The sequence below is a fragment of the Mustela erminea genome, chromosome 4 (genome assembly GCF_009829155.1).
Source record: "Mustela erminea isolate mMusErm1 chromosome 4, mMusErm1.Pri, whole genome shotgun sequence".
Classification (NCBI taxonomy): domain Eukaryota; kingdom Metazoa; phylum Chordata; class Mammalia; order Carnivora; family Mustelidae; genus Mustela; species Mustela erminea.
In genome coordinates this window covers 80,961,931-80,978,250 of record NC_045617.1, presented here as the reverse complement: position 1 = coordinate 80,978,250, position 16,320 = coordinate 80,961,931, and the positions used below count along the sequence as shown (strand labels likewise).

General features: G+C 40.3%; 1 protein-coding gene across 9 annotated transcripts in view; it reads right to left on the bottom strand.

The window, feature by feature from the left end:
• The window catches only part of FAM184A (family with sequence similarity 184 member A), a 117,523-nt gene extending 102,256 nt beyond the window's left edge, over positions 1-15,267 (bottom strand). For 8 of the 9 annotated variants that reach the window (XR_004284983.1, XM_032339674.1, XM_032339680.1 and 5 more), the window contains exon 1: positions 6,670-7,093. Coding sequence is in view for 8 of the 9 variants with exons in the window: in XM_032339674.1 (XP_032195565.1) it covers positions 6,670-6,828 (159 nt within the window). In the remaining variant the exon portion in view is untranslated. Of the gene's footprint in view, positions 1-6,669; positions 7,094-15,197 lie in introns of those variants that run through there. The other variant, XM_032339677.1, reaches the window with a different exon arrangement.
• Positions 15,268-16,320: the final 1,053 nt, after the last annotated feature.

The following is a 16,320-nucleotide window of genomic DNA, read 5'->3' as shown; positions in this document are numbered from 1 at the left end:
ATATATCTTAAAAAAAAAAAAATTACCAGATTGCTTCACTTACATTTTGCTGAACCTTCATCTTTCATACCACTTTTTAAGAGGCTGGCAATTAGATCGAAAAGGATTTTCATAAGCAAAAAAACACAAAGACAGGGAAGGAGGGAAAAAAAACGGGAAAACCTCCAACTTCCTTCCTTTGGGAAGGAGACCTAAGCAATAATCCAATCAAGACATCAAGAGTCAAAGGAAAAACATTTTAAAATAACCACCCAGTAGTTACTCTGATACCAAGCATAACAGTCTCCAAATCAAAGTAATTAAAACATTTTTAAAATCTGGAATGAGTAAAGCTGTTAATAAAAACATAAAAATATTGTGACATTCATCTGAGAACACATAAAAATAGCAGTTACAAATTTACCAAAGCCACAGTTACATACTGTACAACCTATAAATCCAGAGGTTGTTCAGTGTATGGGAGGGGTGGCTCATGGGTTCACTGTCACCAGAAGTCTGTGATTCAGATGGTCAACAAAACATGGGTCCAGTGTGAGAAAAACACCATCAACTCTGTGGCTTCTTAGGAAATGAATGAGTAGTATTAGCAAGTAGGCAGACACAGGGAAAAGAGAACTGCTAGCACAACCGCCCTTCTCTTAGACCAATCCAGAGACCTGCGTTCATGTTCCGGTTCTGCCAGTGACAAGATGTGCAATTTTCAAATGACTCTGGGCCCTCAATTTCCACACCTATAAAATGAGAGCGTTAGGCTGGTCAGAATCTGTGGTTTCTTCCAGCTCTAAACCTTTTCTAAGGGCAGTCCCTTTATAAACATTGGACAATTGATAAACTGTATATTAAGTTTTTGTGCCCAATGGTAAAATACAAGAAATGAATTCAAACCACTCAACTACAACTAAGAGGTCACAGAGAGAACGGCCAAGCTGCAATGAAACAAAGGAGAGGAAAAGACGCCACATTCAGTACGTGCTAAACCAAAACAACCCAGGTCACAACCAACACTAAATAGTATTATAAAACAGTATCTAGGTAATTCAAACTAGTGAAAAATGGGTTGTATTTAATGTACAGAAAATACAACTGTTTGAAAATTTCACTAGTATATTAACATAGTCTGGTTTGGATACAGTAAAGCAGCAAGTATTAATCGATCATAACACCTTTTTTTTTTTGCTAAGAATCTAGAATCCATTACCTACCTTTGCAATGAGAAATAATATTTATATTTAGACAGGGTACTCTATATTTTTATTTTTGCATCAAAAATATATTATGAATACAGGATTTGAAGCAATGTAAGAGGAAACCAATAAACATTTAAATACTTAAAAGTAATCTAATCAGCTGAAATGATCTAACATTAACCCAGAAGAATAGCAGATATAGTCCCCAGAACTATTTACTAACCCAACTGTATAACAAAATTACTTGGTACAGCATCATTACCAACACCACCACCATCATTACCTTCAGTATATATTTATTAAGCTGTGATACTATGTGTAGGTAATTCATACTAAAGTTACATGAAAATTAGTCTCCACAGCTGAGGAAATTACATTCAAATTACAGAAACAAGATATATTTACAAACATTTCACAAATCTGTATAAGTACCAACAAGAAGTACAGACAATAAATGTTATAGTAATTCAGAGTAAGGCAAGCCTAATGGGGCCTGGGTTGGTCAGGGCAGCTTTGGGGCCGGGATGGGGTGGGGCAACTAAAAGAAGACTTTTAAGAAGGACTTGATGCTGAGGACAGGGAACGGAAAGAAACTACTCCTGCTCTTTGGAACCATATACCCTACCTTATACTACTTACATCAGTGATACCTAGACTGAACAATATTGAAAGCACAATCAACTAAGGTGGCACTGGATACGCAGCTAACATAACAAGTTATTAAAAGAGAAGTTTCTATTGAGAACCAATGACAACTGACAACTCAAACAGGTGGCAGAATATTCTCAAAATTTCCAAAAAAGAAAGGAAGAAAGAAAAAAAAAAAAAAGTCAGTCTAAAAAGAGGGATCTTGAGATATGCTAACTTCTACACCCAATATTAGTGAGAAAAGCCTCAAAGAGGTTACAGAGCAGGGTTTTGGAGAAGGTTTCCTTGAGGAGAGCTATAGGACAAGTGCCCTTGCCTTCAAGAGAAAGGATGATTGTCACTCACCTAAAGCCTAGAGGAAAAGGCTTTGATGGGAGCACGTGAAGATCTCAATATGTGTTTCAAGCACTTAGAAGAGCATACTGAAGTGGCACCTGATTCATCCTTGGAAAATCGAAAGGATCAGAAACTGGATGAAGAGGTATGTGAGAGTAAATGAGAGATGCTGAATTGGGACCACTACCAGAGTCTGTCTGGACATAGAATGAATGTTCCCTAAGGACAAAGATGGGCCCTGTGGGGAAAAACAAAACAAAACAGAGTAAGCTGGGGTAGGGTCACTGGGTCTATCCAAGGTGGTTACCTAAAGCTTGAACAGCCTCCACAAAATAAACATGAAGTTCCTGCCAGATCTAAGAGGCTGAGGAAGGAGTATGCAACCAGCCAGAATAAAGATTCATTCTCACTGTCTAGCAACCTGAGGTGAGGAATCCTGAGCAATGGAGGTAGGTGGTAGAAGATGCAGGAGGGAAAGAATTAGTTTTAAAGGTGTGCAAAGTCTACAAGAGCACTAAAGCCAGATTACCATGCCCTATTCAAATAAAGTTTACTGCTAGTCCTTCCTCTCTTCCCTCTTCCTTTTCCAACAGGGGAGGGGAGGATGTTAAACTAGGACTGGAAAGACAAAGCAAGAAGAGTAGAAAAGCCTACTCAGAAGACAAAAGTTAGTGATGCCCCCCTTCCCTGATTATTGGTTTGGAGTTTTTCCTTGTTGGCACTGGACATTTTTATTTTTTAGAAGATTTTTTAAAGTAATCTCTACACCCAACATGGGGCTCACACTCACAACCCCAAGATCAAGAGTCACATGCTCTTCTAACAGAGCCAGCCAGGCATCCTAGCACTGAAAATTTTAAATAATCAAATTGAGACTTCTGCAATTTAGTTACTGAATTTGTATTATCTAAAAGTAACCAGAAAAGTCAAGTGTATATATGGGCAGAGGATGAGCCATCCTCACAGGAGTAAACTGAAAGGGACAGTGAGTAACACAAAAACAGCTGTTTTGTAATTACTTTCCACAAGTCTTGCTTTTCACCCTAATGCACCAAAGAGGCAACACAGTGGAGAGTAGAGAAGTACACAAATGTGATCCTACTAAACATAACTCAACCCATCCAGCTTCTCTGCCTATCCTGAGATGGTTCAGCCATCAACAGTCCCAGAAATTTGCCATAACATGACTCAAGGATCTAACAGTAATTCTTAAAATTTACTAAGAGTATCCTAAGTATAACAGATTCAGTTTAAAAGGCAGAGACTGTGTCTTGCTCCCTCTACTGTATCTCTTAACAGTTAGCAAAGTGTCCCTTACATACAAGGTGCTTTAAAAACTACTGTTCTCCTTTCTAGGAGATAGCTGCTATGTTAGGTTATAAGGAAATAGAATCTGAACAAATATGTCTGCAGCTGAGACTGCTTTTTATTTAAACGTCTATTGAATACATAGTTTTATGAAATTGTAATACAGCTTAGTTTCATCCTTATTCTTTCATAGCCAGCCAAGTATCAGGAAAATGCATGTATTTTCAATACTGTACTACAACAATGTGAGATACATATGAAAATTTTACACTTTACTATTCAACTAGAACAATTACCGTATATATATATTTTTAAGGGTTTCATAGAAAACTCTTAAGAGAAATACAATATAGCAATGCTATCAAATGCAGACTAGTTTAAAAAGACAGAAACATTTAAAAAACATACTATCCAATATTTTACTAATACTTCATTGGTACAGAGTCTCTCTTTTCAGTGACAGCCTGAATTAAGAGCCTACTACCTTAGCTGTTGTATCATCATCCCTCTGTTAAAGATTAGGAAGCAGGGGCTCAGAATTTAGTGATTTTTTCAAGGTCCTATTACTAGTAAGCAGTAGAACAGGAGTTTTAACTCAAGACAGATTCCCAAGCCATGCTCACCATAATGCTGAAAAGCTGAGTACTAATGACTCATTATTACTAAAAGAAATAAAATCCTATTTTAATGATTATGATATCTAATTTTGAAATATAAGCTAAGCTTCCAACCAAACTCTACTGATGTGAATTTATTAATAAACTCTTCATGAGTGAAAATTCTATATAGTAGATACTGGTAGTTTCTAACAGTTGAAATATTACTGAGGATATCATTTTTATGATATAGTATTTACAAGAAGTACACATAACTGTAAAATTTGACAGTTTCCAAAATGGTACATAAGGGAAGCATGTCTTATTGTATGTTTCAGAAACTACATGGTGTTAGCTCCAACAGAGTCCTATTATCTGATTATTTCATTCTCACATCCTATCTTAGTAATAAATGCAGGGAACAGGTGGGAGAAACCCTAGATATTCCAGTATAAGTTAGTACTTCTCAACACAGGATGAGTCCTCACACTTCCCAAGGAACATACAGCAATGTCTAGAGACATGTTTATTGTCATAATGGTGTGTTTCACGCAGGTGTGGGGTGCCACTGCAATCTTCTAAGTGGCACCAGGAATTCAGGAATGCTGTTAAATATCTATAATGCATAGGACACCCCTGCCTGCTCCCAACAAGGAATTAACCAATTCAAAATGCCAAAGTGCTAAGGCTGAGAAACTCTAGTGTAAGAGATCCAATGTCTGAGGCACTTAGCAGAGCAGGTGGCAAGAGTATTTAGAGACTGTAAACTATAAACCCTAAGTCAGAGTCCAGGTAACACTCCGTAAAGATGAGATATAGCACTCAAACCTTGACGGGCACTGATAGGGGGGGCAGCATTCTGCCTCATGAGATTTAAGATGGGTAAACAGAACGTGAGAACAACTTCTATCAATATTCTCACCTTTAATAGTTGTTAATTTTTTTTCTTATAAAAGAACAGAAAATTGAAGAAGCATAAGTAAAAAGAGAAGCTGTTTACTGGAGAGATGAGAAATCTCATCTCCAGTTCCCTACCAACTTAGAATGTTTCTATTACCGCAGGAACCTAGAGGGTTACAATCTAAAATCAGGACAAAGGGTGTTGTGGACCCACCATAAGAAAGTCAGAATACATAAACATCCATGTGCTTCATTCTGAACATCATTATTCTGAAGAACAAACATGATTTCAGGAAACCAGGCTTCGAGCTCCCAAATGTATAAATGCCCTGATGATACACTATTGTTTCTTCTTGATCCTTTCTTTCCCTGAATATGGGGACCATCTGTCAGAAAAGGAAACAGTAAAAACCGAGCACACAGCAAACTCCAAGACACTATAGATCAAAAACAAAAATCAGAAAACAAAATTTCCACCAGTCTTGCCTTGTCTGCATGGCTGAGTTTTACCATTAGGTACTTGTCCCTTTTTCTTTGCTCTTCTGTTGGAACACTCACTCTTCAGTCCTTTCATGCTACTTTTCTTACTACCCACAATCGTATTTCTTCACCAAAATCTTTTTTTTACCCTCTTCAGGTCCCCATGTCACTCCCATTTCCTTTCTTCCAACTCTGTTTTACTTTACTCCCACAATAGTGTCAACTAGTACTGGAATTATATAATGTGAATTTTGGAGTTGAAGAGAGACTTCAGGGCTTACCTATTAGTAAACACCCAGGATGCCCACCTCTCTTCATCATACCCACACCACCACCAAGTGGTTAGTTGATTCAGCTTAAACATTTTAAGATCACCTCTACTAAGTTTCAGACACCATGGATCACCTGTTCGAAATTAAGGGGTATTGAAAGATTACTGGTGAGAGCTAAACAAAGCAATAAAACCAATCTATCTGAATTGCTCTTGCTTCACAGATACCAACTCCTTCTCATGATCAACATTAACGAGAAAAAGGCCCACCATCCTAAACTACGGCTGACCAAATATGCAGGCTACGCTCTGAAAATTATCTTTTAATAGACTGAAACACTTAACTAAGTGCAGACACGTAAATCATCTAAGTAGCCTTGTTTGACATTGTCAGCATAAGGAATGACTCATTAAATCCCCCAAATGCCATGCAAGGTATGTTTTACCCTCCTACATTGCTCAGGTTTATTCTCCCCTTAATTACGTTAACAACAGAAGATACTGATTAATTGGGAAGATTCCGAGTTATGTTGGGTAAATACGGTACTGTACTTTCATAAAGCGGTGTAAAGGCTCGTGGAGTCTGGGCAGATGCATGAGCCCAAAACTAAAGTGATTGATTGTTGTGCAATAAAGGAAGTAGTTCCTAATTTGTTCTGTGCTGGGTTACCCCTAAAGGGCAGCAGGATGTTAAGTCCCATAAACCCAGCCGTGCCGCTGAGTTGTCTAGTTTCAATGAACATCTCCAGCGTTCCACGGAAGTTTGAACGGTTCTTGGAGCTTAGTCTCCAGCTGTTGCTTCCCCCGAGGAGACCCCCCCCCCGCCCCGCCCCCGCTTCAACTCGCCCCGGGCGGAGGGCGCGCAGCCTCCCAGCCTGGCACCTGAGCCCGGCGCGGCCCGCACAGGGTCCCAGCCGTGCCGACCCCGCCGCCGCGCCCTTACCTTGGTGAGCTGAGCGATTTTCTTGCTCATTTTCAAGTGCAGGTCCTGGCTATAGTCCATGCTGTGCCCCGCCTGCTGCGCGGCGGCCGGCGAGGGCGCGAATTTGGCCGCCGAGCTGCCGTAATAGTGCTGCTGCCAGCTCATGCCCGGGGTCGCCATCTTCCCGACAGACCCCGGCCGGGGCACCAGTCCTCGCGCTCCAGGGGCGGCCCGCGGAGCAACGGCGTCTGGGAGGCAAGAGCCGGGACGGCCGCTTCCGGACCCGACCCCCGATGTCTGTCAGGTGCAGCCGCAGGCGCCCTCCGGTCCACGACCCTCCGGTAACCCCCGTCCAGAGACTGGGCAGCCCTGCCGGATCGAGGCCGCAGGCGACACCCGCGCGGGGCAGATGCCCGCGGTCCAGCAGCGCGGTCCCGGGCCCGGCCCGCCCTCTCCCGCTCTTCAGCGGACGCCCGGCGGAGGCGTAGTGGGCAGCGTGGCCCGGCAGGTTCCACTCCCCTCCGGCACCAGGGACCTAGCGAGACGGCCGCCGCCGGAGCTGCGAAGGGAGGTGGAGACGGGGCGGGCTGGTGCGGGGGAGAGGCGGGGACATGGAAGAGGACTCGGGAGCCGCGGAGCTGCCGTTACCAGGACGCGCGGCCCGCGATGCGCGCGGGGACGCAGACGTCATTTCTCCGCAGCCAAGCCCCGCCCCGCGCCGCCGCCGCCGGCCCCGCATTCTCGCGGCGGGGCCAGGCGCTTCGCGACGGCCTGCGGGGACCTTGCCGCCAGGTGCCTCCGAACCTTGCGGTGGGTATCCCAAGCCCCCACCTGGGCGCTGAGCCGCCAGGGCCGCGCGTGTGAATCTACGTAAAAAATTCCGCGAGAGAGGATGGGGCTATCTGTGGTCCTTTCGGTTTGCGGAACGCGTGCGGATTTACTGAGGCTTTCCACGTGCAACATCGCGTGCACTGGGGCCAAGTGGCTCTTCCCCCAAGAAGGGCGTCAGGCTCGCACCCAGTGCGCTCCCAAGGCTGGCCTCAGCACCTCGGACATGGGTAATGAAATGGCCCAGAATACAACAATCGCTGCCATGACCTATTCAGACTCATATAAATATGATGGTTACAATGTTCCAAGTCGACCACTGTCCTAAATTCAAAGCTAGTATCTGTGTGTGAACTCAATTAGTATAGCACTACACTCCTACTTTTCCCCAGTCTTAATGGAGACTGAGACAATTATGTATGAAATCTCGTTGGCTGGAAGTAAACGGGGAAAAACAGAAGATGGAACAAGATGCCCACTCCTTAAGGATTTGGGGCTGGGCCAAAAAGTGTGTCATTACTTGTGCATTTTCACCTCTCCAAATGTGTTATTTCCTACTGATTGACTCCTAACATCTCTACTCCTGTAGGTCAAATGATTCTTCTTTTTTAAGTGTATCCTGTGTTGAAGTAAATAAACCGTCTTAGGACAGTGTTAACACAAACTTTTAAAATGTAGAATTTTATCTATTTTAAGAATGCTTTCTCCAGGCAGTTTTGCAGACCTGAATTCCCCCGTGTTATAATATGTGATTTCTCTTTAGTATGCAACTAACAGTCATTGTTTAAGTCTAGATTATTAACAAATCGAATTGGGAGCCAAATTATCATAAATTATCTGTTACAATACCTAAACCAACAAGGTGAATATTGAACAACATCATGAAATACTTCCAGAATTGTTGGAATTCCAGAAAGGAAGACTGAAATTGGATTACATTTTTTTTCCCCAGATACTAGGTGCTCAGCACCTCACACACCCCCCATTCCTCCATTCCCCCATAGACTTTCCAGAAAAAAAAGTTCTCTAGTTCCAAGGTTCTGAATGCAGCAGATGGCCAGAAACAAATATCATGCAAATTTTGCTCTGTTCTTAAGCTCTAATAATTCAATGAAATTAAAGAGAATTAGGAGCTAGTGTTATTTCATCAAATTCTAGGCATATAAGATTCACAATCATTTTAGAATTCTTACATCCTTTACATTCTAAGCAGAAATAAACACTCCAAAGATTCCTTGTTTCCTTAAATTTTTATAACTCAGTCTTTTTTTAAAAGAAAGATTTCATTTATTTGACAGCATGTGCATAAGCAGGGGAGCCAGAGAGGGAGAAGCAAATTCCCCACTGAGCAGTCAGCTTGATGCAGGGCTTGATCCCAGGATCCTGGGATCATGACCTGAGCTGAAGGCAGTCACTTAACCGACTAAGCCACCTAGGCTCCCCTATAACTGAATCTTGGTAGGGCAATGGAGGTATTTCTGGTTTTGTCTCTATGATATAATGGAAAGAGTATAATACTGGAAATAAGGAGACCAATGTATAGCTTCAGCTGAGTCATTGAGCCTGTTTGTCCCTCAAATGCCTCCTCTGAAACAAGATGGTATTTATCAGTCTCTTCCCACTCTAACTTGGTAGTTAGAGGTTGAGGCCCTGGTTTACTCTGAACCCTATCACATGAGTTCCTGCCTTCACTATCCAGCATAGCCTGAGAGGAGACTTTTCCTAAATATTGTGCTCACAAGACACCTAGTGTCATTCCATGAATTGAATATTTTTTGCCCTACCACAAAGGGATAACACAGGTCATCTGTATAGAGTTCTATTCAATTATAAATAATAAATAGAAACATAATAATATAATAATATAATACACTCATAATCCTATTACCTAGAATCTCACTTTTAAAAAATCCAGTAAAGGAGGTGTGCAATAGGAGAGAAACAGGAAAAGCTAGTTAGGCAAGAGATCTTTGTTTAGTACCTGTTTCTCTCATGAGAAGGTTTATGCAGAAATATTTATTAAATGCCTGTTGTGTGCCAGGTGCTGAGGTTGCAGTACTGACTAAGGATCAGCCTCTGTTCTCAAAAAGTTGGTATCTAGTGGAAAAGACAATAGGGGACACCTGGGCTGCTCAGTGGGTTAAGCCTCTGCCTTTGGCTCAGGTCATGATCTCAGGGTCTTGGGATTGAGCCCCACATGGGGCTCTCTGCTCAGCAAGGAGCCTGCCCCACCCCCCACGCCTGCCTCTCTGCCTACGTGTGATCTCTGTCAAATAAATAAATCTTAAAAAAAAAAAAGATAAAGAATAAGATGCAATGCAACATGGTGTTAAAGGAACTCTCAAGAGGGACAGCTGACCTCGCTTGAGGTGTCAGAGAAACTTCACACACGAACAAAGGCAATAATTGAACAGATTGCTGAAGTATGAGTTTTTCAGAGAAAAAGGCGTGGTAGGAAGGTGGATTACAAACTGGGAGGATAGCAAGAGCAAAGCCCTGAAGATGAGAGATAACAATCTCCTTAGGAAACAGCAAGAAGTGCAATATGGCTGGAGCAATGAGTTTGATGGAATGTCAAAATATGAGATAGAGCAGGTGTCAAGATTATTCATGGGAGGATGCTTATTTGCCTTGATAAGGGGTTGGGTCTTTATCTTGAAAACAATAATGAGTCACTGAAGGCCTTTACACAGGAGAATTAAATAATCAGATTTGCACTTTAGTAACATAATTCTTGTGACTATGGAAAATGGACTTCAGAGGCAACTTCATAGGCAAGGAGACTAGTTATGAGGCTATTACACTTATTGAAATGAGAGAGGATGAAACATTGACCTAACCTATGACAGTGAGAATAAAAAGAAATGGATATATCTGACACACCCATAAGGTAAAACAGATAGGACTTTGAGGCTGTGGAAGAGAGAGTAGTCAAGGGTGCCACCTATGATGGGCTAGAGGAGAGGCAGGTGGAGAAAGTGATAAGTTTGGGGTAGAACATGTTGCCTTTGAGGTACCCTTGGGACATCCAAATGCAGATGTTCAGTTGCAATGCAATATAGAATAGAAGAGGTAATATAGTAACCAAATTGGAATACAAGAGAAGGTAAATATTGCTTATAAGAGACCAGAAGCTCTTGGTATGTGAAAGTGTCTGTTTAGGCAGTTTGTAATTTATAACATCCTTGAACCTCTCTATGAACAGGAGTCATAACCCATGGTTGGTCATAACTCATGGCCAAAAGGAACAAAAGACATGGACTCATAGTTAAACAGGAGTAGAGGCTGGTGTGGGGGAACAGTCACTGAAAGCAGGTAGAGGAATAAGCTGGAAATAAGAATTATTGCTTATTAGAGCTGGAAGAGAATTTCAAATCCAAATTCAAATACATTATTTTATACATATTGTGTATCCAAAAGTTTGAGTTGCACAGATATTCAAAACCAATTAGTAATAGAGCTAGAATTATGGCCTAGATATTTTAAACCCCAGTTATTTCTGGTTTAGTAAACAATAGTTTAAAGCTATTTATAGGAGAATCTCTGTTCTGATATTCTTTGACTAGAAATTTCTTATTCTAAAACCATGCACCGATATTCCAATTATGATTAATACTCAGAATGATGTCTCCCATGCTCTCAAATTCCCTACATACTTTCTAAAATTGTTAGAAGTGTTTTGGGGAGGGACAAAGAAAGTGGTAGTGGTGGAGGTAAAGGCTGGTTAATGGTAAAGCTAATGAAGGTTTCATGACTCCTTCCAGAAGGGGTCCTAACTAGTGATAACATGGTTACAAGATTTAGTAAAAAAATTATGAAAATCGCTTTCGTGTATTTTCTCTGTCTTCCAAATTGTACATACTTCAGACTCCAGAGAACCTAGCTTAACCTGACCAGCAGTATCTAAAGTTAAGAATTAATATTAGGATTAAAGTTTGAGCTTAGAAGTTAGTAGACCAAAAGTACAGGCAACAAAAGAAAAAATAGCTACATTGTACTTCATCAAAATAAAAAAAATGCATCAAAGAACATTACCAACAGAGTTAAAAAAAAAAGTATCCCACAGAATGGGAGACTATATTTGCAAATTATATATCAGATAAGGAAATAATATTCAGAATTTAATGGTCAACTAATCTTCGACAAAGCAGGAAAGAATGTCCAGTGGAAAAAAGACAGCCTCTTCAATAAATGGTGTTGGGAAAATTGGACAGCCACATGCAGAAAAATGAAATTGGACCATTTCCTTACACCACACACAAAAATAGACTCAAAATGGATGAAGGACCTCAATGTGCGAAAGGAATCCATCAAAATCCTTGAGGAGAACATAGGCAGCAACCTCTTCGACCTCAGCCGCAGCAACATCTTCCTAGGAACATCGCCAAAGGCAAGGGAAGCAAGGGCAAAAATGAACTATTGGGATTTCATCAAGATCAAAAGCTTTTGCACAGCAAAGGAAACAGTTAACAAAATCAAAAGACAACTGACAGAATGGGAGAAGATATTTGCAAATGACATATCAGATAAAGGACTAGTGTCCAAAATCTATAAAGAACTTAGTAAACTCAACACCCAAAGAACAAATAATCCAATCAAGAAATGGGCAGAGGACATGAACAGACATTTCTGCAAAGAAGACATCCAGATGGCCAACAGACACATGAAAAAGTGCTCCATATCACTCGGCATCAGGGAAATACAAATCAAAAGCACAATGAGATATCACCTCACATCAGTCAGAATGGCTAAAATCAACAAGTCAGGAAATAAGAGATGCTGGCAAGGATGCGGAGAAAGGGGAACCCTCCTACACTGTTGGTGGGAATGCAAGCTGGTGCAGCCACTCTGGAAAACAGCATGGAGGTTCCTCAAAATGTTGAAAATAGAACTGCCCTATGACCCAGCAATTGCACTACTGGGTATTTACCCTAAAGATACAAACGTAGTGATCCAAAGGGGCACGTGCACCCGAATGTTTATGGCAGCAATGTCCACAATAGCCAAACTATGGAAAGAACCTAGATGTCCATCAACAGATGAATGGATCAAGAAGATGTGGTATATATACACAATGGAATACTATGCAGCCATCAAAAGAAATGAAATCTTGCCATTTGCGACAACATGGATGGAACTAGAGCGTATCATGCTTAGCGAAATAAGTCAAGCAGAGAAAGACAACTATCATATGATCTCCCTGATCTGAGGAAGTGGTGATGCAACATGGGGGCTTAAGTGGGTAGGAGAAGAATCAATGAAACAAGATGGGATTGGGAGGGAGGCAAACCATAAGTGACTCTTAATCTCACAAAACAAACTGAGGGTTTCTGGGGGGAGGGGGGTTGGGAGAAGGGGGGTGGGGTTATGGACATTGGGGAGGGTATGTGCTTTGGTGAGTGCTGTGAAGTGTGTAAACCTGGCTATTCACAGACCTGTACCCCTGGGGATAAAAATATATGTTTTTAAAAAATAAAAAATTTTAAAAAATATTCAGAATTTATCTAAAAACTCCTATAACTCAATAATGACAACAAAACAATCAGATTAAAAAATAGGCACAGACACCAGGCTGACTCAGTCAATGAAGCATGTAACTCTTCATCTGGGGTGGTAATTTTGAGGCCCATGTTGGGCATGGAGATTATTTTTTTTTAATGGGCAAAAGACTTAAAGACACATTTCCCTGAAGAACACATACAAATGGCCAATAAACACGTGAAAATATGCTCAAGAAAATATGCTAATAATTAGAGAAATGTGAATCAAAATCACAATGAAATACTACTACACACCCATTAGAATGGCAGTTATGAAAACAGAACAGAAAATAAGTTTTATGAGGAGAGATTGGGACCCTTATACATTGCTGGTAGGAATTAAAAATGGTATAGCTGCTGGATAAAACTGTATGGTAGGTCCTCAAAAAATTAACCATAACATTGCCATATGATCTAGCAATTCCACTTCAGAGTATGTACCCAAAAGAATTAAAAGCGAAGATTCAGAGATATTTGTACACCAATGTTCATAGGCGTATTATTAACAAAGCCAAAATGTGAAACCCAAGTGTCCATCAGCAAAAGAATGGATAAACAATATGTGGTATCTCCATACAACAGCATATTATCCAGGCTTAAAAATGAAGGAAATTCTGACATACGCTGCAGTATGGACAAAACTTGAAGACATTATGCTAAATGAAATAAACTAGTAAAAAAAGGACAAATACTGTATGATTCCACTTACATGAAGTGCCTAGAGTAGTCAAATTCAGAGACATAGAAAATAGAAGTTTGGTTGCCAGAGACTGGGAGGAGATGGGAATGGGAAATTATTATGTAATGGGCACAGAGTTTCAGATTGGGAAAATAAAAAACATTCTGGAAGTGGATGGCAGTGATAATTGCACAGCAATGTGAATACACTTAATGCAATGAATTGTACTTTTAAAAATGGTTAAAATGGAAAATTTTATGTTATGCATATTTTACCACCAAAAAAAAGGACACTAATTTCTTCAATGAAAGTTTCCTTCACTAACTTTGGGATATCTATTCCAGAGAACAGATAATCAGAAACTACTGTTCCAAACCAACATGTATCTATTGAATGCTTCCTTTATGGAGTGAAATAGTCATTTCCCATCCCAGGTCATGGTTAGCTATAGAGGACATCTAGATATGAATTCTGAAAAAAGGAAGAGTTTGAAAAATGATCTTCTTTCTCTGTTTTTCTTTTCCCATCCATTTGGGACAGAAGAGTCATAGAATTCAAATCAGTCAATTGAGAATGGAACTAAATATTTACAAAAATGCCTGACAGATAGTTTTGGGCAGCTGATCTCCAAGGAAACTTACCAACTCTCATCTTTTCTGAATTGCATTGTTAAACCTCTTAGGAATATTCAGTACTTGAATGAAACTTAATTCAATGTCATGCGACAAGGTTTAATAGCGTAAGGACTCAATCAACAGGACTGTGTACAAGAAATAAAACTCTAGTAGAATCAGTAAGCACACCAGATCTCTGTAAAACCACACAAGTACAGAACATTTTTCTTTTGCATTAAACATTTTCCAAGTGATGACCATTCCTTTGGTGCCAGTATAATGATGAATATCCTTATATTCCAGGACTGATTGTGCCACTAAGCCAACTCTTTTTATCTGTAACATTAGGACATAGGCTAAATGATCTTAAGGTTTCTTATATTTCCCACATATTGCATGTTGAATTATTTCATATTTTTAGAACACATAGTTTTATTATACTTATTTGTATATATTATACTACAGTCAGTAATACATCAACTATCAAGTTCACTTCCTAACACACCAAAGCATGGTACAAAGTATAATGCCAAAAAAGATTGTAGGTCTGTCTAGATAAGTGGTAGACATTACTATAAAGGCGTTTGACTGTCATTCATTGGTGTCTTGGTCTGTGTTCCCTTCTTTTTCTCTCTTTTCTCTATGAGCTTAGAAAACTTTTCTCTGTCACGGCAATCAGTTAAAAGTGGTATAATACTTCTAAAATGTTTGATGCATTAAAAACGTTCAATAAATGTTTGTTTCCAAATTTTAGTTAATTTCACTTTCTCCATCAAAACAATTATTAGTTTTTTCTTTATGAACAAAATAAACTTTTCTATAAACATAATCAACCAGCAACTAACTGGTTTATCCCTCTACTTTGTTTGGGTTCTTCAGAAAGCAGACTGAATGAGGTAATCTTGGGAAGCAGAGAAACTGAGAGAGATAAGAAAGAAAAGTCATTTGAGAACACATTATTGAGCTGGCTACCACATTGACCAACTGGAACTCAAGTTTCCTAAGGATTCTCCAAGAAACCATATAGAATCCATCTTAGAATTTTCCTGCCCAAGGACAAAGACTGATGCACTTATCAACTGACTCCCTTCCCCTATTGAGAAAAGCTTTCAGGGGAATTAGTTCCCTCACATTCTGGTCATTCAATGTAGGTTTAGTGAACTTCTGTGGCTTTGGAGAGAGTGATGAGTTAGGAAGGCAGAAAGATATTCCAGGCACTTGTTGGGCAGGGGTGTGAGTGGTTGGGGGTGGTGGACTGTGGCTTCCATGGGAACTGACCAGCACCTTTGCAGCTGAAATCAAAGGAAGTACCACAGGACACCAAAAGTATCTGCTACCATCTATCATTAAAGCTTTTCAGATCCATTTTTGCCCTATATAAAGTCCATTCAGTCATCATTTCTTGAAGATCATGATTAGCTGCTAATTCTCAAAAGGACTTAAGAGAGCTGAGGAGCAAGCAGATGTCCCATGTTGCAAATGGTCCAATGACCATAATTTACATTCATCAGGTTCCTTCTCTACCACCCATTATAGATTTTCCTCATCTGTGGCAAGTATTTTAGCTGGGCTGAGTTATTCATTTGGGAGAGAGACCCAGGTTTTCATCCTTCAGGCTAAGCTCTTGGATGGCTTGCTCATGTAAGATTGAAGTTGCTACAGTTTTTCATTCAGTGCTACCACCAGGCATGAAAGAACAAGGAGAATCCCAGTGACTCTTTTGAGATCTAGAAATATTCCTCCTTGCCCCCATTATTTATCAGCAATACCAGGTATGGATGATAATCAGATTAATTAACCTGCCAATATTAAAAAAATGTCTTTCTTTAGCTACTAGTACCCTAAGTAAAGCCAAAGTTATCAGGTAGTAGTTGTAGCTATAGGTTTTGTGAGACTTTTGTTGTATCTCTCAGTAGTAGAGATTTCTTCTTCCCACAAGCAGTAATCAAGATCTATAATTTAACAGAGCCTAGGGATGTGAGCAGAGGAAGCACAACTCTGCAATGAGTTC